This window comes from Peromyscus californicus, unplaced genomic scaffold (genome assembly GCF_007827085.1).
Source record: "Peromyscus californicus insignis strain IS unplaced genomic scaffold, ASM782708v3 Scaffold_18__1_contigs__length_77618521, whole genome shotgun sequence".
NCBI lineage: Eukaryota > Metazoa > Chordata > Mammalia > Rodentia > Cricetidae > Peromyscus > Peromyscus californicus.
Genome location: NW_026294480.1, coordinates 41,268,509 through 41,290,889, shown reverse-complemented (window position 1 = coordinate 41,290,889; position 22,381 = coordinate 41,268,509). Strand labels below are relative to the sequence as shown.

The window sequence follows — 22,381 nt, the reverse complement described above, 5'->3', positions numbered from 1 at the left end:
TGAGACTGGGTCTCTCACTGAGCCTGGAGCTTACCCATTGGCCAGACTAGCTGGCCAGCAAGCCCCAAAGGGTTTGACGCCATCTCTCAGTGCTGGGATTACAAGTGTGCTTTGCCATGGTCATCTTTTTTTTAATGTAGGTACTGAGGATTCAAACTCTGGTCCTGATGGTGTACTCACTGAGCCATCTACCCAGAGCAATGTGTTCATTCTTACCCAGAAGTCATCCATTATCATCATTCTTGACTTTTAAATTTTCTGAGTCTTCTCACTCAGGAAGATTTTATTTTTTTAAGGTTTACTGAAACAGGGTGTGATAGAGCCCAGAATGGTCTTGAGTTTATTTAGCTGAGGCTGGCCCTAAACTGATTCTCTTGCCTCAACTTCCCAAGTGCTGAGATTACAGGCACTCACTGCCTGGGCAAATTCCCCAATTTTAGGTCATGTTGGTAGCTGAGAAAACTGGAGCTGCACCTGCCCCTCGCTGCTCTCTCCTCCCTCTTGGGAGCTGCAAAGGAAGAGCGGCGGCAGGCCTCTGAGAGAGGCACTGACTCCTCGGGGACTCGGCTTCGTAACAGGAGCTGCCTTCTCTATAACTGTGCCCGGTATCGTTTATGTCAATCAGTCTCCTGCTGTGAAATGTTTGGGATTGTTACCGTAATAAACAGCAGCAGACACAATTCAACTGCAAGTTCAGTAATAAGCACCTTCCAAAGTAAATCTCAGGAAAGATGAGGCTCCCAGCATGAGAAAAGTGCTGAATACATCAACATTAAACAATCACTCAGAATGCAGTCAGAGATTCTAAATACCTGTCCTTATACACACAGGTAAGTACAGTCCTCACTCCTCATCAAGGGAACTTTTCTTTGCGACAGAAGGAGACCATTACAGAAAACCACAACCAATCAAAATGCAGAGTCGTGGTGCCCAGTACCAGCTGCACGCCTCCAACTCAACTCCTGCACCCAAGGCTCAGGGATTATAACGGAAGAGGGGCAGACTTTAAGAAGCAGAGAACAGAGTTTGTTGTGAGACCATGTTTCCTAGAAATCTCAGAAGCTATACCCTTGAAGTCTCACCAAGGCTGCCTAAACATGAGCTGAATAAGGCTGACATCAAAAGACACACTAATACAGAAGGGGGAAGAAAGCTCATGGGGCCTCAACCCTCCACCAAGAACTACGGGCAACTAAGGAGTGCTGAGAGTGGGAAAGAGTCCTCCCCAGGGAAGAGGAGCACACCAGTGGATTATCCAATCCCAAATGGTCAGCCCTGAAAACATACACAGACAAGTAGTACTACACAGACTAAGCAGTTTCTACTTATGATATAGGGGGGGAGAGGGAGAGGGAGAGGGGGAGAGGGGGGGAGAGAGAGAGAGAGAGAGAGAGAGAGAGAGAGAGAGAGAGAGAGAGAGCGCACGTGATAAGAAAAAAAGTCTATGAATTTGATGTTGTAAAAGGACCTGACTAATCAGCATCAATTTCTAATGAAAGAGAGGCAATACTAGTTATAAACAGATCAACACTGTCCTGCAGTAAGGAAGACAGCAAGTGTTAAACCAAGTGCCAACATTATTCTTGCTAAGATCCTGTCTCACAAAATAATGCAGAAAGCCATCGAGGAGGAGGACACCGCTGTCCACCGCCAGCCTCCTTCACACCCCTCACTGCCCCAATTCACACTTACACTACTCAGACATCTGTCGTTACAAAGTGGTCTGGAATCCCAATACAAGGGGAGGAAACGTACCTGTTCATTGTCCCTGGTGTGTGTGCCTGAAGAAATTCTGTCGATGACTTTTTCATTTCCAGTTCTTAACGATGTCTCAACAAGGTACTCCTTGACTTTGCTCTCCAAAACCACATCAGGACGCCACAGTAACTGGTCTTCATTTTTATATGCTGAGAAAGACAATCCCGTCAACACATCACAAACAGTGAACACATTAAGAAACGTACAGACTGTGCCTCCCTTCCTTGACAGAGCTCACTGGCTGGGACAGGTAACTAAGCATCGCTGTGACTGCTGAGCAAGTACAGCCTTTCACTGGCATAGAAGAAAACACAACTGTCTACCGTGACTCTCTGGGCCCAGTGGTCAGAGAATAAAGCCATTTTGGAAGATGGATTTACTGATGGTTAGAGGGTTCTCTATGTCTAGTAAAGTATAACTGTAAAACCCCATATTGGTATCTTACTGTCTTGTAATGAAGCTGTAAAAGAAAAACCAAAACCCCATCAAACTCTCTACAATCTCTTTAGAATTTTCTCTTGAATTCCACAAATGACCTTATAAGCTTGCTAGAGGTTAAAATTACAAATAAATAAAACAAAAATAAAAAGCCAAAATATCAAATAATAACTTGGTGCCCAAGAAAGGCCTATTTTTTCCTTTACAGAGTGCTTTAATCAAAGGTGAATTTTATTTACAGGAGGTGGCAGATTAATCAAGTCCCCTATAGAGGCTTTAGAAAGAAGAGTAAACATAAGAACAACAGTTTGCACAGTCTCTTAAAATGACCCAGACAGTAGTGCGTTTGTACTGTCACTAACACAGGTTTGTGCTTTATGAACGCGCTCTGGCACCTTACTCACAGCTGCGCTTCACATGGGAGTAACACTGACAACCCAAGTATTCACCCCAGTGTCTGAAGTGTAATCCACGCTGTGAGCATGGAACACCTTACATACAACTAACAAAAAACCATTTATTGGTAGCAGGACCCAAATGCTTTGAACTATGTAAGATCGGCACTCTCCTTCCCAGTTAGCAGAAAAGTCAGAATGAAGGTGCCATGCAGCATCAAGACCGACATCTCCACAGTAAGAGGTTACCCAGGATCACTACATAGCACAGGCTGCCCTCAAATATGTGAGCCCCAAGTGCTAGGATAACAGGTATGCCACCACACCCGGTCAAGGCTCAGGTGTTTTTTTCCGAGAGATTTCTAGAACCAGTTTCTTTAACTGAAATGTTTGGGCTAGTTGTTGGGAACATCCAGAAGGCACACACCTTTTCTCCTGAATTTGCAGGCTAGAAAGACTAATACCTCTGCTGTGTTTGGCCAGCAGACCTAAGGCTATGTCAGGCCTGGACTGTGTGTGGCATGGAATGAGGGAAGGACACGATGCGCTGAAGACCATCAGCTCTTCCTGCTTCCTCTTCCATCAGTTAGAAAGCAGTTTAGTAAAAGGGTGCTGCTAGTGGCTGCCAGCTTATGGCCAGGGTCACCAGTCTTAGTCCTTGGGCTTTTAAATGGAGAGTAATGTAACATGGAGGAAAAGAGAAAAGCTGAGTCTGAATGGCTTCCCAGAGACGAAGCAACTCATTTGGGCAAAGACCCAGTGCCCAGGGAAACAGTCCAGATCTACAGGCTTCTCGACATCAGCTAGGAAGGCACACCTGCATTTATAATCCCAGTACCCTCTGCTCCCCACACTCTCAGGACCAAAGACAGCTGGAATCTACTACAAGGGAGAGGAGGCACACACGAGCGGTGGACAGCAAGGGAGGGCATCGGGGTACATTCAACTTCCTGCTCTTCGGGGGCAGGACAAAAGAATTCCTCCTGGTTTCTTCTTCCCTCCAGAGTTTTCTCTCCACAGACCATGTCTGTGACATCCTCACGACTTCAGGTGACGGGCCTGCCAACTCCTGTGAAGCCCTGGACCAAGGCACTACTTCTAAAGAGACAAAGCTGTCTCCACAGGCGGCACACACAGGCCACACACAGGCTGGGAAGCACTGTGGGCTGGGGTGGGGCTCCATGTTACTTCCTTTTGTCTTTTTGAAACAGGGACTTACCATTGTGGCCCTCCCCCTCAGGGTGCCCCGGAAATCATGATCTTCCTGCAGCAGCTCCCAAGTGCTAAGATCCTAAGCAGGCCCCACCAGGCCCAGCTTCATGGTCACTTCTGATACAGTCTTCCCAAGACAGGCCTAACTATCTGCACTCTGGAAGCCGCTCTGATGATCAATCTGTCTTTGCATACATAACTTAGTTGCTATACAATCCGACTACTAAACAGAGGTGGGAGGGTACCTTACCTTTCTCCTCACCACTGTACTCGCCAAGATAAGGGGGGATTTCTGCCTGATATTGTAAACCGATCATTATTTCCTACAGGAAAGGGAGAAGTAAAAGCAGCATTATTATAAAAAGCACTGAAAAACAATCCCAAATCATTAATCTGTTCTTACAAATCCAAATAAACCTTACCACATAACAATAAAATTAACAAACTGCTTTAGAAAGTTTTTTCTCTTTTTAAGATTTTAATTGATTTTTAAATATGTGTGTGGGGGTGGTCATATGTGTACACAAGTGTGGGTGCAAGGCCAGAAGACAGTGATAGACAGGCAGTTGTGAGCCACTAGACCTGGGGATGGACCTGAACTCCAGTCCTCTGTTAGAGTACATGCTCCTAACTACTAAGCCATCATCACACCAGCCCTCACAAATGTTTTAAAGACATTAGTCCAAATGTTCTATTAGAATATAACAGTAACTCCACCTACCTTTCTCAAGTCTTCAGGTGAGTTACCGCTGTCCGTTTCAACATCCTCAATCTCTGATTCCTTATCTCCATCACAGGTAGTATTTGCTTAAAGAAAAAAAATGCAAAAAGTTTTTGAAGCACCTAAGAGACTGCCATTTATATACTATGAAAACTCATAGAACAAGCAAGAGTCACTAATTACCATTACGCCCGCACTGTTTTCACAGCTGGCATCTGTCACAATGACAGAAACCCTGAGAACGCGAAGACTTGCAAGTGTATCCTATCATTATTATTCCAGTGCATGGTCGAAAAGACCGGAACTAAGAGGATGCCAGTGCCATCGCCTGAGCACGGGGGTTTGTTTGCCCTGGACTAACCCAGGACTGCACACAGACAGCTGAGTCCATCAAAGCTGTCCCCACACACACCATGCATGTGTACTCATGTATACCCAGACATATTAACTACTCTAAGAGCAGCTTTCAGGATAAACGGGACTGCAATTAAGCACTTTTTCAATTTTTTCTAAAGCTCTTTAATATTACTAATAAACATTAAACACCAAGAACTAAAAGGGAAAAAATAATGAATCACTAAAAACGAAAATACCTTTTGACCACTGGTAAGTTTTCAAAACAGCTAAGCAGGGCCTTCTAATAAGCCCCCCCAAAATACAATCTATAACATTTTTGGCTGAACTAAGTAAAGTGGGTTACCACAGCAACAGATGAGCTCTGGGAAAGAAAACAGGCAGCTTGTAAAACTAGGTGAGTGAGTGGATTTTAACAGCATATGGCTTCACTCCATCCCAATAATAAAGGCTAGATAGAATCCTATCCCAATTGTTGACGACATTTTACTTATGCTGGGTACTGAACACAATATGATGCCCTGAAGCTCGTGGTATCATTGCTAACACAGTGGGGGGGGGGGGGGGGGTGCACTCTTACATCGCAAAGGCCGAGGAAAGAAATCCGAAGTTTCATGAGAAGTCACGGACGGTGTCAGATCATCTGCAGAAGACTGGGTTTCCTCATCATCACCCGACAACAGGTCTTTCGCTATTTCTTCCTGGAAGAAGAGGGAAGGAACACAAGTCGGGTAGAGCGGCCTCTCATCAGTTAGGAGAGATGCCTTTTTGATTTTATAACACACAATAATAAAGAACTATTTCATGTCTTCTTAGTTCTGAAAAGTTTGAAATTCTGTAACTTACTTTATGTGCATAAATACTAATAACATTTAATAGTTAGCTATATACATAATATACTATTTTAAATTTTTAATGACTTATCAAATAAGAATAACAAATGCAATTGTACACTTAAACTTGTACTTGCCTACTTTGTGGGCATGTGAAGAATTTATTGCAAGGTGCAGACCAATTTTCAGTGGATTTATAACAATCTGTTGTAGCATAGCAGTGTGTGTCTATAGTACCAGGTTAGGAGGTGGAGCAGGAATTTCATGAGCTCAGGAGTTCAGGGCAAGTCTGAGCAATACAGTTAACTCAAAAAACAATAAAACAACAACAAAATATGACTTCTAAGTGGCTAAAAATTATATTCATTTTTTCCAACCAATTTTTAAAAATTTAGAAATATCTCCAAACTCTACTCTTCCAATGATTTAAAAACTAACCGGTAACATTGTTGAAAACGAAGCACATGAAGTGCACTGGTGGTATACAGCAGGCACTCAATACTGAATGCTACAAGAGTGTATCAAAATAACTCACAGGAAGAGGTTCTGTGAGACGCAGATTCCTCTTCCAGCCTGAAGCCTGACAGGCAAAGAAAACCTCCTAGGAAAACCTCCCACGTAGAGCCAAGCTGCATGTTTCTCCTCAGCAAGGAGTGGGCACCCCACAGCAGCTTGAGGGAGACAGGTCACTATGGCCTTAGCTGCTGTGACCACTGTCACTCCCAGGACCCAGAAACAGAACTCTATGCCTAAGCCAACCTAGTCTGAACGCTTCTGGGAGACTTGTTAACTAATGTTTTCATGTGTTTACAGATCAAAAGTAGTTAAGGCAAAATCCATTAGATACAACGTATAAACAGAAAAATATTGAAGAGTGGAAAAGCTACTACTATTCAGAAAGTATTAAGATCAAAGCCAAACAATGTTTAAACCAGTCACCAAAATAACAGTAAGCTTATATTTCAGAATTAGAAAATGCTTTAAGCAAAAGACACTCTAGTGAAGCAGGCGATGACAGCAATCCTGAAACCTTCTTCTTAAGGCCTGTACTCACTTTGTCTAGAGTCATGTCTGGTAGCTCATCTGCAAGTTCACTTGGGGGGCTGTTGGCACTGGAATTTGTAACCGTCGGAATTGTAGATTCATAGCCGTAGAATGCCAGTAGGTCTTCTAAAGGCATATTTCCTTCCTAGGTGAGCAGGGTACAGACAGACTCAGCAACGCCATAATCTGAACCGTGGGTAAACTCAATGCTCTTAAGTTTATACAGCACAGACTCAACCACAGCCAAGCTTTAGGTTTTCATTGTATTGCTGTCGGAAAATACTAAACCTAGTGCTTAATTAGTGTATTAACAAAAGCAAATAGTTCCAATAAATCAATCGAATGATCAACAGACAACTCCACATCATTTTTAGCTTGTTTCTCAGTGAATTAATCATTCACCACTTGGATTTCTCTTCATGTTAACTGAAGACTCCAAAGACACCTTGGCTGAACCAGGACCAGCTATATTTATCTAACCATGTCCAACCACAACTATCCTTTTGATGTTCTTAGTTTTGAGTGTGAATCCCAGAATCCCGAGTCCTACTGACAACACTGCACTGATGAACTGCATGCTTTGGCTGCAGTACTGTACCCCATGCCCTGCTTCACACTGACCCCCGAACTCATGCACTTCTTGAGCAGACTTGCTTTAACTAATACAATGCATAGAACTACTTATAGCTACCATTCACAAACAACTTCAAAATAAACTTGATAACTTACGAATTATAAGAGGTTTACCTACATCAATAAGAGATTTCTTCCTAAAGCTTGCTTACTGATTTAGTTTTCCGGAACTTCAAGACAAACAACTCTGTCATACAGTACACTGTATGGAGATGCTGATGAGAAGCGTGTAAATAGTGTCCACGGGGAGCACAGAGGGAATCACGCACCGACAATGCCTACAGAGATGCTAGGTGTCCACCACAGCCCACAGCCCACAATGTAGGCTGAAGGTCCCTGAACTCTGGCTTTACTTCCATAGATGTGAAACTTAGATATACCACTGAGCCTGACTGCACAGAGCTCAGACTAAGTCATGTAACACAAGCTAACTCATAAATGTGAAGTCAGCCCTGTGGTGGTATTGTGTTCCCCGGAATATTGTGCACACTAATAAACTTATCTGGGGTCAGAGAATGGAACAGCCACATTATTAAACGGAGAAGGATAGGCAGTGGTAGCACATGCCTTTAATCCTAACATTCCAGAAGCAGAAAAAACTATGGGTCTCTGAGTTCAAGGCCACATTGAAAACAGCCAGGCATGGTGACACACGCCTTTAATCCCAAGAAGTGAGCCTTTAATCCCAGGGAGTGATGGCAGAAAACAGAAAGATATATAAGGCGTGAAGACCAGAAACTAGAAGCTTTTGGCTGGTTAAGCTTTCAGGCATTCCAGCAGCACAGTTCAGCTGAGATTCATTCTAGATGAGGACTCAGAGGCATCTAGTCTGAGGAAACAGGATCAGCTGAGGAACTGGCGAGGTGAGGTGGCTGTGGCTTGTTCTGCTTCTCTGATCTTCCAGCATTCACCCCAATAACTGGCCTCAGGTTTGATTTTATTAATAAGACCTTCGAAGGTTCCTGCTACACAGCCCAAATTGAGATGAATGGTCCCAAGGAGAAACCAGCATGGGTTAGTTTTGGCACAACCTAAAGAACCCTGAACAGGTAACTAGCACCCCACTCGGTCTCTCCAGAGCATTCCTTTGGCTCATCTCACTCACTGGAGGTGAGTGGCTGTAGCCTCTGCAACCACCTGTCAGCAGCATCATATCTCTAAGACCTCACAGGTGACAGCCCTCGGTACTGGGACACCTGCTGCTGTTCCTCATTCCCTGACGGTCTACCATATCACTAAGGACTTCTAGGTACTCTGCTGAGGGTTACTAGACCAGGATATAGAAGATTACAGAAAAATCTTTCTCTGAAGGAATTCAGTGTTACTGAAAGACTGGCTAACTGCCATACAACACAGTGGCTGTGATGCCTAGCTCGGAAACTGGGGCTGAAGCAGTGTACCCAGAGATGGGGCCTGACCCCAGGAAACGGTATGGAGGAGCGATGTCCGGAGGACAGACAGAGGCTGCATCTCAGGGTGTGATCCACCAGGAGTGACAGCGACAGTGTGTCAGGTCACTGTACTCGCTGCTGGTATGACACACAGGCTTTGCCTTTTCCCAGCCTGGTCTTAGATTAGCAGAGCCACCAATACAGACAGAGCTGCCAACTATGATGAGTGCGAATAAAAGGACCCAACCCAAAGACAAAGAGTGAGGCTGGTGTCCATTTTCATTGGTAGCAGAGAAGACACAAAACCATCTCTGGCTGAGTCTCTAAGCATGGGACAGAGTCGTCCAGTGGCAAGCATTCCATCCAAAGGAAAAGACATACCTGAAAGCTGGTTTCTCACTAAGTTGCATGGCCCAAGCTCAGTGGGATGAATGAAAAGGGACTCGAAAGGAGAATGGCAAGAGCAGCATGACAGATCAAAAGGGCTTCATGATGAGGAAAGGAAGCTGACTGTATTCCAAAGGAATGGGAAGCCACTGGAGAATAATGGAACAGGAGGGCAAGCTCGATGGCTCAGTACACAAAGTCACCTGCAGCCAAGCCTGACTATCTGAGTTCAACTTGAGACCCACAAGACCAAAGGAGAGAACAGACTCCTACAAACTCTCCTCCGACTGCAACACGTACACACACTCACACACACACACACACACACAGTAAGAGAGAGAGAGAGAGAGAGAGAGAGAGAGAAACATAAAACACGGTTTTTACAAGGAGGACTATGACATCATTTCTTCTTAAAATACTGGAAAGTTGCACGCAGAAAGCTGTGCATTTGGAGAGACATGGAAACCACTTACAGCCCCTCGTGCTGGCTTTGAGTAGTGATAAAGTCTGAAGAGAAGAGACGAGACATATGCCGCGGTGGAATCAGGCAGGTTATTAAGTGGGGGGGGGGGGGGGGCAGGGAGGAGGACGACTCCCAGGTCTCTCCTTGAGCGACAGGGCGGCTCCCTTCAGAGTGACAGGAAAGATCAAGGGGGGAAAAGCCTTGCGTTTCGTTTCTTTAAGGAATTCTATTCAAGAATTTCACAGAGGACACAAGTTAAGTTTGAGAGAACTACAAGGCATCCAAGAAGAAAAGTCAAGTTGGCCAGGAGCCTGGAGCGCAGAGAATCCGGCTGGGCTAAAGATATAAATCTGGCATTCATTAGCATCTAGATGATATTTAAAGCCATGGGAGCTGATGAGCTCACCTACAAAAGGGCAGAGAAAAGAGAGGGGTCTGTGCCTTAGTCCAAGAACTTGAGAGACAGGAGCTTACAAGCAACCGGGTACAGCTACAAATCTTAAAATGGGGTTTTTATTTTAAAAATGGTGTTCCAGACCAAGGAGAATGGAAACCTGAACTAAGGAAAAGAATTATTTATGCCGGGCGGTGGTGGCGAATGCCTTTAATCCCAGCACTCGGGAGGCAGAGCCAGGCGGATCTCTGTGAGTTCGAGGCCAGCCTGGGCTACCAAGTGAGTTCCAGGAAAGGCGCAAAGCTACACAGAGAAACCCTCTCTCAAAAAACCAAAAAAAAAAAGAATTACTTATGTACCATGTAAGAGGAAAGTTTGGTTTTTAAAGTTATTTGATAGCAGAATTGAAAGAGATCTCTGAGTCTAAAGAGTGCAAGACCTCTGGCCTGAGAAGTCAGCTAACTTTCGCACCATTATGACGCAGAGTCGCCAAACCAAGGCAGGGTTTAGGATAACTATGATGAGATTAAGCAAAAGTGGAGTGTACTTGAGTGAGATGCCACGAAAGGGCAGAGTGAATGAAAAAACGAGGGTTGAACCCAAGAGAAAGAAGAGTCTGTGGCTAAGAGAGATGGAGGTGCGTGAGTGGGGTAGACCCAGGAAAGCAGGAGCCTGGGAGTGAGTGAAGAGGCAATGCTGAGAGGCCAAGGTGTTCACTGTGGTCAAACAGCAAAGAGAAATCAACGGAGAAAAGGAATTCTGACGGGCAAGAATTCTTCCCATTCGGCAACCAGGAACCATTGGTGACTCCATCTCATGGAAGAGGCCAAGCCAAGGGCTGACTGGGAGAGGAGATGCACAACGATGTCTATGCTGTGACACTTGACTAAAAAGGAGAGTGACCAAGAGCAATACAGGGTCACGAGATAATTTCTTCCAAATGTGAGAAACCTGTGAGTAGAGTTGTACCACGACATATTTTCTAAAAGAAGACAACCAAGCATGGCGGTGCACACCTACAGTGCCAGCACTTGAGACTGACCCCAGACGTGAAGGCAGCCTGGCCTCTACAGGAGACCCTATCTCAAACAACACCTCTTAGTAGAATAAACTGAGGGATGGCTATATGGATTAGTGTGAGATAAGGCATATGCTTCCAGGATGGGCCAGGGTGAAAAGAACAGAAAAATCAGAGGTAGGGAGGAGGCAAGAGGTTCTTGGTTCTTCATAAATAAAGATGCAAATGTTGCAGGATGATCATGGAGACCTGATTACTAAGTTGAAGAAATGGCACAGCCTTTCTGGTGGGGCTGATACAAAAGACCAATTACCTGTGTGAGAGGTTTGGATTCAATACTGCTTAAAGGGAATCCAGTTTCTGAAGCATTTCTTGAATGAACTTTCTATTAGAACCTAGTAATGAAGTGTTGCTATGCATTCCCCGAACAGCTGAATTACTGAATCTCGAGATCTCTGAGGACCTGCGATGGCTAGCCCAGCTTACAAGTTTGATCCAAACATGCTAACGGCAGGTTTTCTCCCCTTTTCTTGGGCCTTTTATTCTTTAATTTTAAGAGCACAGGTAAGTTTACAGGCATATTTGCACTGAACTGCTCTAAATGGTTAGTCTGTATTAGTACAGTAGAATAGACACTTGAGAGTCACAGGGCATGCTGACTGCTGCTCATTACCTTGGGTTTATAACCACCTAACCACTTACATCTCCAGTTCCCTATCTGTAAAAAACAAAAGACCATTCATTTAATCTGATGATCATGTTAGAATTAGGATGCACCCACTACCACGTTTACTTTGCTATGTCTTCATCAACTGGACATGTTAGAGTCAAGAACAGGGAACCAACAGCTGGCACCCATCTGACAGGCCGGGGGCATTGCTGGGCGGGTGAACTAAGACTGTGTAGTGCAGATCCAGCTCAGTACCCAACACAACGAACATCCTGGAGACCTTGCCAAACAATACATAGAGAATCTTTAAATGGTTTTTTAAAAAAATCACACAAAGTCTAGTGGAAAATATGATTTTTTTAAAGTTTCCTATTTATTTAAACTTCTGAATTTTTAGGAAATTTTAAACATTAAGGGAGAATCTACATGTTAACAAAATCAGGAATGATAATAACCTTTTAAAGGAGCTAAATCCAAATTTAGAACTACTAAATTAAAATCCTGGAAAGCAGTTAGATGGAAAATCAAACTTTATGAAGCTGTGATAAAGCCTTCCTTTGCTATAACTAAACTAGTCACAACTAAACTCCAGCCACACGGTCTCCACTTACAAAGAGCCACTGAAGGAAAACTGATTTGCACCACTTTCTTTCTTCCATGTCACATGACCAAACTGTGTAAGCACTAAAATGCACTCATAGTCAACAATCTAATTACTGTAAAAATGAAACTTATGCGTAATTTTTGAAAATGAACATTAATACCCTATCCCTAAAACTGTCAAAATATACCAATGCCTAAACTGTGGTTTCAATAAGAAAGATCAATACAGTATCTTAAATTGTATAAAAATATAAAATTTCATCTACAAGCTTAAGGAGCTTTATTCTTTATCTTTATATGTTTCTTTTATTCTTTTCATGTTTCATTAAATAGCAATAACGAACAGAGATAGTTGCGCTTCCCTGCAGAAAGACCCACCAATCAGAGGAATAGTAGGAACTCAGAGTGTCTCTCATCCACTACACAATGAAAGAAAAACCAGCCTTCTGAATGGAGACACAGCTCGAGTCTTCAAAAAATTTAAGATCATTATATTCTGCCAAGAAGCAGAACCGTCTAAATAGAGACACTGATACACTTTAGAGACTACAAAAGCATACATTTTCTAAATGTACAGAGATGGGTATAAAAAAAAAAAAAGATGTAATTACCAGCACATATTAAAAAAGAAAAAGCACAGAAAGAAGGACTTCATATTTTTAAGTCAGTAAGTCTTTTTTATTATTGATTTGTTCTTGTTCTTTTTTTTTCTTTTTTAGTTCAGGCTGGCCTTGAATTCATGATCCTCCCGCCTCTACCTCCTAAATTCTAGTACAGACAGGCATGAGCCACCACTTCTGTCTTGGATGTACTTTTTAAATTAATAAACCCAATTATAATCACACTGGATTAATTAACCATGTGAATGAAAATGCTTCGAAAACCTCAGGTTTCCTGGAACAAGCTTGGAAGTCTCGGCCCTGAAGACTGTCTCCCTGTATGTTAACAGAAAGGAATGACTAGGGTGCACAGCCCTGCCTCACAAAGACAGCGAAGAAGCCACATGTTTGCACAAGAGGGATGGAAACCCGGGCGATTGATATTATTCTCTACTATTCCTCAAGGCTTTTGTCACTGTGAGTCTATGAGAAACTTTCAAATGATGTTAATTTACAGACAGTATAATCCTACAGCCTTCCAAGGTGACCTATGGAAGGAAGCCTTTCGCTGCAGCCCTAGTAAGTGAAGGCTTAAATACCATCCATTTGAATTCATACTGAAGTTGTGAGCTACACTCAATCCAGCCAAGTTTTTAAAAGATGACTGGAGGGTAAAGATGGAATATTAGCAATTTCCATTTGAAAGTCCAGTAAAACTTGTTCAGTGTCTAGCAGCACCCTACCAATTATAAGTTATTTGAAGGAAAAGATTTTTCCCTCTTCTACTACAGAACTAAGTTTAACTTAAGTTTGACCCTCATTGTTCTGAGATAAGCTGAAAATCAGGGTAATGGATAAATAACGAAATGAAAATGTTCTGACTAGGCTACTCTCAAAATAATGAGGAGGAAATCAGTAATATTTCATTGTTAGGTTGAAAAGGAAAATGATGCATACAATATTTTTATTTCAGAAAGATTCTGAAAGAATTTACAGTAAGACTTCAAAGTCTTTACCAAAGTTTGTGTTCTCTAATGCTAAAGTAAACTCATTACCTTTTCCAAGTCTTCAATTTCAGAACTGAAGTTTTTACCCTCATCCATCATTTCCTCTTCTTCAAGAGTTCTTTCGTCGTCATAGTCATGGACCAACATCTCAGCAGTGGGGTCAAAATCATGATCCTCAGAAGACAGAGACCCAACTGGAATGAAACACACTGCATCACTTCACACATCCACAAGGTTATTTACAAAAGAAAGTAAGAATGCCTGTTGTTCTTCCAGTTGCTTTTGATATTTATACGTGGATTTTATTAAATGAATTTATTATACACTTTATGGGCTGTAAAGTAAGACTGTGTGGTCTTGAAAAGGTATCTAAACCAGCAGAAGAACAAGGCAGAGTATTTACCAACACTTTTACAGGCATCCAGACCTTGAAAAAGAAACCGGAGAATAGTAACAAAATGATTTCAATGGCATGATCTGAAGAGAAAATCGGTCAAACTTTTTATTGGTCAAATTCATTTGCTTAATACAGCAAGGGCTGGGCGCGTAGCAAAATGGAAGAATGGCCGCATCCAATACTGGGGGCCCTGGGTTCAATCCCCAGTGTGGCCAAAGCACAAAATCAAAACCAACAAACAAAATGGCAAACTGGCTAAAGAATTAAGTTCCAGGAATGGGAGGGAGACTCCCCAAGAATCAGCCAGCAAACTGAAGCTAACATTTCAAATAGACCATATATTTTACATTAGTTCTAACCCTTAACAAAAGACACAAAACTCAACAGAAAATTTGAAACAAATACAACTTTCTATGAAGCAACTATATAACAATTTAGTTTTTTTTAAAGCACAGAATCATTTTATTCACATATTAAGAGTATTTCAAACTCCCCAGAATTAATCAGACAGACATCAAAATGCAAGCCCATGCTTTGGATTCCTAAAAAATGTTTAGGACTATGTGAAGGTAACACAGAAAATCCTATCTGAAGGTTTTGGAAGACATCCCACTGCAAGCTGCTATTGTCAATACAAACTTGTCTATAACACTGTATTATTTTTTAATAAAAAATCAACAGGTTACAGTAAATAAATGAAATTTCCTGTTCCAAAAGAAACAAAATTTATGAAAAGCAGTATTTTCTCCATTTGTTCTGCTCTAGTATTGAATACAATTAGACCAGTGAAGTTCAGAGCATGGAAAGAAAGTAACACTGAAATCCGGGGGTATGGTCAGAGGTGGATCGAAGAATATTAAACACAGCTTGCTCTATTTTTAAGCAAGCTATTACTATTTTAAATTTTCAAATATTTAAGGGTCATGTGAGATCATTACCAAAACAGTGAACTAGGCCAAAATGTTTTCATGATAGAAAGGCTCCAACTACAATTCCATGTTCCTGAGCTCAGAGACTTCTAATCATCAGCCTCCCTCACACACACATAATAATATAAATTTCCATGAGACTTTATTTGCCAGAAGGTTTTTGTTACTTCTTTAAAGCTAAAAACAAAATATATATATGCTCATTTTCGTTGAAGTAGATATGGCATAACCAAGAGAAAGATGAATATTTACTAACTAGTTCAAGCCAGAACACCATCATTACAAATTTTCTTTCCCGAGAAACATCTGTGGTATGCCAAAGTGTCAGTGATGAAACAAAACGCTCTGAAGGTCCACTCCTGGCTTTGTCCTTGACTTGGGACCCAAGGCAAGCCATTCAAAATCTCTGGGTCTAGCTTGGTTTTCATCTGTGAAATACACAGGGCTAACGGAATCTCTTCCAGCTCTAAAATTCTCTCCAAATATTGGCTAATTCATTAAAAAACATGGTGTAAGTGTCTGCTTAGCTATCAAAGCCACACTGCCTTTGAATTTTTACTTAAATTGCAACTTCTTATAACAAAAACTGCTTGTCTCAAAATTAGGAAAAATTGTAAAAACACTTCTTGTACAGATACAGATAACAATTTTGAAAACAATCACAAACTCCTTTCATCCTGTGTTGATCAATTTTACTGCCTTAAAAGATAACCAAGAAAGTCTGTGAAAGTTACCTAAATACAAAAACTAAGACTGCAAGCCAAGCGGCTTATTCCCTCCGAAGCAGCATGGAAAGAAAGTCTTGGGGGAGCTGGGGATGATGGAAGTCCCTATCCAGAAAAGAAGAAAGAAAGAGCTAACACTCCGTTCCTAACTGAGAGACTCTGCAAAATCATTCCAATCACCTCCTTGTAAAATAAAGGTATAGATTCTTCCAGAGGCACTTTTCTGGAGCCTACCAGATGAGACATGGGAGCTAGAAAGAGGATGGGAAACTAAAACATTTTAACAGCTGGGGAAAGATGCCACAACCTCCCTTCCTATGTAAGTCCACCTCTGCAGATTCTGGGGGCTCCTCCTTTTATCTGATTCCTGTAGTGGCTTCTGACTTCTGTACTAGATATGTTAAGATTGTCCGGGCTCAAAATAACCACATTAAACACTTTTCTGTGCAAAACTTGGAAAATGTGTGTTGCTTTTCTTCTTTTATTATTAAGGGAGCTTTATCTAACTCAATTTTCAATTTAAATACATTATAGCCATTTCTCGAAGGACAAAGTAAAGGAAAATGTTAAAGTTAGTTAAAGTAAGTAATCTAAGTTGCCCCAAGTTCTGACAAATTAAAAGGACAATTTCTTTTAAATAAATAAATAAATGATAAAGCCTAAACTGTTAAAATTTGAGGAAAGTGGATTTGGGATTCACTATTTCCAGCTTGGAGGAAAAAAGTTATGTGAGAATAATAGACACATTACTTTAAAAGAAAAAAGTCTGTCTGCTGCTTTGTAATAAGGCTTTTGGGGTATTTTTTTTTTCCAACCTGTACAGAGAATAACAGTATAACTATTTCTTCCTCTAACGAGGTAATTGCCAAATGTACATGGGAGCTCTTTAAGATCCAAATGATGAAAAACTCGCAGGATGAATTTCTGTGTGAGCTAGATCCTTTTGGCACCAGACCTTTGAGCCCCCATTTCCCTCAGGGGACACCCCCACCCTCCGGAAGAGGTAAGAAAATTGAACAAACCTGGGCTCGAACTTCCAAAAGAAGCCTGGGAGAGAGAGAGAGAGAGAGAGAGAAAAGAAAACTGTGAGGTTGAATCGCATAGCAAGGCAAGGAGGCAGGCAGCACAGGCAACAGGGCGCAGAGGGGGCGGAGCCGAGCGCTCCCAGGCAGCTGCCAAAAAGTGCAAGACATAGCTTCGCTCCAATCGCTCCCGGCCCCTTTCGGGCCCCCTCTTGGCTGCCTCGCCTTCCTCCCCAAGTCCCCAGTGTACAAACTCGCAGACACGGGACGACGATGAAGGCTGGAGTTGAAACAGGCAACTCCAAGCCACCGTTGGGAGCTCGGCAAGTTACAAAGCCGAGAAGCCGAAGCCAGGGCAGAGCTGGTCGGTTCGCAGCATCAGTCCTTCATCCCGGGCATCTCGGGAGTCGTCCGTGCCCCCCACCTCACCCCCCCTCCCCCCAACACAGCTCACCCTGCTCTCCGCTGGCCCCAGGGCAAGTCCTCGATACGCAACCCATTTTCCCCCAGAAGGGTCTCACCGTCTGAGACCCAGCCTGCCCTTTGGGGGGCGCCGCGGGTGCCCCAACTCCAGGGTTTGTCCACTGCCCCAAGCGTAGGCCTGCTAGACTCGGACGCTGGTCCCCAGCCCCAAGCCGGAGCCCCCCACCTTACAGGGGCCAGAGTCACCGCCCCTGGGTCTGGGATGAGCCGGTTCCTCCCCGGGTGAGCGGTCCATCTCCGGCCCGCCCGGTCGGCTCCGGCTTTGCTCGCTCCTGCCCAGCCCCGGGGGCTCCCGTCACTCCGCCCCCTCCCCCAGCTCCCCGTCCCGGGGGAGAGAGCCCGGTGGCTCGGCTCGCCCGGCCATCCCCGTCCGGCCCGGGGGGGGAAAAGAGGCTCTCGGGCCGCTCGGCCGGCGAGGGCGTCGAGGTGTGGGGTCGGTCCCTGCGCCCGGGGGACGCCGCACAACCCCCCCCCCCCCCCGCCCAGGTTTCGGGGCAGGGAGTCCCGCTCCGTTCCCGCTGGCCTCGGAGCCCCGGCCAGGAGGGGCGGCGGGGCGGCCGGCGAGCCGAGGGCCGGGCCGGCTCACTCCGGCGGGGCAGTGGCGCAGCCCGCTCTCGGCGCTGCAATCCCGTCGCCGACCGAGGATCGGCCGCTCTCCACCCACCCTGACCCCGGGAGAAGGCGCCGAGCGAGCGAACGGCGGCCCGCGTCAGCCGCCCCGGCCCCAGCCCGGAGCCTCCCCCGGCCCGAGGCTCGCCGCCGCCGCCCGGCCCCGCCGCCCGGCCCGGCTTGGGGTCGGAGCCGCCGCGGCCTAGTCCCGAAGGGAGACCGCCCGCTCCCGCGCCCGCTCCCGCCCCCCCCCCCCGCCCGCCCGGCAGCCCCGCCGCGCCTCGCCGCCGCCCCGCGCCCCCGCCGCCGCCGCGCCGCCTTCCGAGGACCCGCGGGAGGAGCCCGGGGTCTCAGGCCGGCTGCGGGGCTTCGGGGGGACCGCCCGGCTCTCCCGCTCCGGCACGGCCGCCGCTGCCCGGTTTCTCCGCTCACCTCCGCCATATTGGTACCTTTAGGGCGAACGAGCAGCGCCGAGCCCAGTCCCCGGATGGGGCGCCTGAGCCAATCGCAGCCGCCGCCGCCGCTGCCGCCGCCGCCGCCGCCGCCGCCGCCGCCGCCGCCGCCGCCGCCGCGGCCCGCCAGGCACCCGCCCGGAGGCAGAGGCGGCTCGGCCCCTTATAGGGCAGGCCGGCCCCGCGACGCCCCCGGCCCCGCTCGCACACCCACGCCGTCCGGCGCTCCCGCGGCCGCCGCTCCTGCACGCGCCCGCCGGCCCGCCCGCCCCCGCCCCGCGCGCCCACGGCGCTCTGCCTTGGCTGGAGTAAAGTTCCAGGCGAACTGCGAGCGGGCGGGCGGGCGGGTGCCGGGACCGGCCGGTGCCGTGGAGGGCCCGGAGCAAGGGGCGGCGTGGTGGTGGTGGTGGTGGTGGTGGTGGTGGTGGTGGTGGTGGTGGCGGGGGAGACTTTGGAGGAGGACTCGACGGACTCTCCCCCCCACCCCACCCCACCCCCCGAAGTGAGCAAGAGTAACGCGATGGGAAGTGAAGAAGCAAGTGGCGGATGCTGGACCCGGCAGAGGGAGGAGACCCGACGGGGAGCCCGACGACCAGGCACCTGCAGGAATGGGATGCGCAGCGGCGTTCCCGGGGCGTGGAGAGGGAACTGTGTGGAAGTAGACGTTTGCCAGACGGGCTCTGGAAGATAAGGACAGTTCAGAAGGAAAGGCGGAAGACCGACAGGGCAGACATGATGAGCAGGCTTGCGCGATCCAAACAAGACATTCATAGACTGTGCATTTAAATACCTTTAAAAAAAAATAGACCAGTTCTATGAGTGTATTAATCACAGTCTGGAAGATGACCCAAAGATTTACACTTGGTAAACCTGTTAAAAGTAAGAGTGTACCAAAGACCCTCAACCGAGTTTCAAAAACTGCCTCTCATCTCCTCCGGGGAAAGGGGACAAACATTTGAGATTATACAATAAATGTAGTCCCAGGGGCAAGTGGATGGATGGACCAGAGAGGAGGAGATTTAGCAGATGTATCTGCTCCCACATAGGCTTGATTGCCACTTTCTTTGCGTGTTGGAAGTTAAGTCTAGCCTTTGCTTGATCCCCATTCCCACTGAGCAAAGTACACAAAAATATACACTCACAACTGGCTAGTGGCCTGCAGAGGTAGATTGTGCAAGAAGAAAGTCTGTGAGGAGTCAGTCTGGCAAACTTGGAAGACACATGTCTTTAGGTGGGATGCTAGAAATAATATGTGTGAAAACGGAAGTCCTAACTACCTGGATCCATGGATCGACATGAATACACAAATAGGAAATGCTTGGGCCTTACAGGGGTTTGGAAAGGGTGCCAGCAAACACCAAAGCTCTCCTCCCAGCTGTGTACCAGGAACATGTAATATCAATGGCAAAAAATGAGGTTTGCATTGTAACTTCATAAATTTAAGCGCTTTACACAGGGTTTCTCTGTGTAACCGTCCTAGCTGTCCTGGAACTCGATTTGTAGACTAGACTAGTCTCGAACTCACAGAGATTCATCTGCCTCTGGCTCCCAAGTGCTGGGATTAAAGGCATGTGCCACCACTGCTCGGCTAAATTAGGCACTTTCAAGATGTTAAAAAAAAAATTCATACTTTTTTTGTGTAATTTATTTAACTTTATTTTATGTGCATTAGTGTGAAGGTGTCAGATCCTCTGGAACTGGAGTTACAGACAGTTGTGAGCTGCCATGTGGGTGCTGGGAATTGAACCCTGGTCCTCTGGAAGAGCAGCCAGTGCTACCAACCTCTGAGCCATCTCTCCAGCGCCCCCAAATTTCATACTTTTAATCCAAACCTGCACTGTTGGGGTTTTAACCTAGGGTCTCCAGTTCCTGTGCTCTATGAGGATAAGGCTAGAGACAGGATTGTGAAGAAAGAAGGGTTAACGATTATTGCCAAGGCACTCTCAAAAATCAAGCTTACAGCACTGCTAAAAAGTTACTTATTTATGGAAATTTTGCAGAAAAAAAACCTCACCAACTTCAAAACATCCTAAAGACATGGAAAATTACACTTTCCCTACTGTGAAAGATATCTTGTGACCTTTTGTCCAGTCAAATAACTCAAAAACAGCTGAACTTTGAAATCAGAGGTTTGGCACATGTTGTACCCACGGTCCTCAGTGAGGCGTTCAGTTTTCAAAAAAAAAGAAGTGGCTTAAAGTGGAGTGCAAGTGATCAGCTCCAGAGATGAGGCAGCTCCAGAGATGAGGCGGTGAGCGTGCCCTGTGGACAGAGCCACTAAACACTGCCCCTGCAACCCTATCATGGCCAGGTCTCCAACAGCCCGCCTCTCCTTTACACCGTAAAAAAAAAAAAAAAAAAAAAAAAAAAAAATGTTTCATCCTACCAAATTTGGCAAATCTATGTAATAAATGTGGCCTTAGATTCTTCTGTTTGCCAATTCTGAGAACCATATGGGCTTCTAGCGCTGTCTAATGGACGACAACGGTTTCTGTAGATTCTCTGTTTCTCTGTTGCCATTTGGACAGCTTACACACTCCACATCACAGGGGAAGCTCTGTCTGTAGTCAGAATAAGTTCATGAAATGATACAGTAAAATGAATTAGTAGCTTATTTTTTTTTAAATAGGCAAAGAATTTTATTAACCCTTTTCCAAACTTTATCCCCAGGTTTCTTCAGGGTTAATTTGCCACAAAGAAGGGAATTGTGTATGAGCAAAGACTGCAAAGAGCTGCAGTGTCCAGGAGGCTTAGAAATATTAGAGATCTAGATTTTATCAGATCCATAAGCAAAAGAAATGTAAAAGGCTGTCATGATATAAAATAGCAGCTCTAGTAACGTCGGCAAGTGTCACCGTCTTCAGAAGTCGCTTCAATTCAGTGTGTCTCATTCTTAGGAAACTCATCAAAATTCTCCACCAGATCTGGGACTTCATCATCACCATCCTCTCCAGTAGCTAATGGTGCTTTACCATCCACAGACTGGGCAGAGCTTCAGCCAGTCTCCTTAAACTAGTCAGACTGTCTGCCCTGAGCTGATTTAGGATGCTGGGAAGCATTTCTGTCAGCGGCTGCGTGGCCTGTTAATAGTGAAGGTGTTTGCTGCCAGAGACACCTGAACTTTCAGATTGTTAAAGTGGATTCCCGTTCCTTGGTTTGTAAACGTGTTTACTTCTTCAGTAGCAGAGATATTGCTTACCCCTCACGTCTTTAAGGAGAACTCCAGTATTTTATCGTCTGCTGCGCTGCTCTGTGAACCACCTTCTTCCTGCAAGCGGGTCTTTTCGCACACATGCGCACTGATGAGCACTGCAGTTCGGCGAGTTTTTCCTGGCTCGTGGTCGTTTCTTTCATCTTGTTGTAGTGGAAATGGACCGCGTGTGAGGACTAGGGTTCATGCTCAGGGGTCTCGGGGTAGACCAGCTGAGATAAGGCACACGCGCACGCACACACACACACACACACACACACACACACACACACACACACACACTGAGATGCAGGATGGCAGCTCGAATTAGCAGTTTAGAGAGGCATAAATACTTCCCACTCCCAATCACTAGAAAAACAGTTTATATTTTTACCACCCTGCCTTACATAACACATCCCTTTGAGATGTATAAACTCTACTATGTAGATGGATCTTTTGTTTTTCTTAATAAGACTTCCAAGAGTTAGTTCAGATAAAATCTTCCCGTGATTTGAAATAAGTGTTTTTGTTATTGTTTTGTTTTCCTGTGATTCTGACACTGTACAACAGGGGCCATTATATAGACAATCCTATGTCGGATGTCCGGCACGATAGGATTACCATAAAAGTCGGTGTCCCCTAAAGACTACAGTC

At 45.3% G+C, this 22,381-nt stretch overlaps 1 protein-coding gene and 1 pseudogene across 1 annotated transcript in view; both read right to left on the bottom strand.

Annotated features, from left to right (window-relative positions):
* The window catches only part of Mier3 (MIER family member 3), a 28,060-nt gene extending 9,453 nt beyond the window's left edge, over nt 1–18,607 (bottom strand). Inside the window, exons 1-8 of the mRNA XM_052743283.1 lie at nt 18,518–18,607; nt 16,994–17,018; nt 13,969–14,114; nt 6,766–6,900; nt 5,459–5,579; nt 4,525–4,610; nt 4,054–4,126; nt 1,756–1,907 (exon numbers count right to left, since the gene is read on the bottom strand). Coding sequence (XP_052599243.1) covers nt 1,756–1,907; nt 4,054–4,126; nt 4,525–4,610; nt 5,459–5,579; nt 6,766–6,900; nt 13,969–14,114; nt 16,994–17,018; nt 18,518–18,526 — 747 coding nt within the window. The 5' untranslated portion in view covers nt 18,527–18,607. The remainder of the gene's footprint in view (nt 1–1,755; nt 1,908–4,053; nt 4,127–4,524; nt 4,611–5,458; nt 5,580–6,765; nt 6,901–13,968; nt 14,115–16,993; nt 17,019–18,517) is intronic.
* A 2,661-nt stretch (nt 18,608–21,268) lies between these two features.
* LOC128113241 (transcription factor BTF3-like) lies at nt 21,269–21,891 on the bottom strand (annotated as a pseudogene).
* Nucleotides 21,892–22,381: the final 490 nt, after the last annotated feature.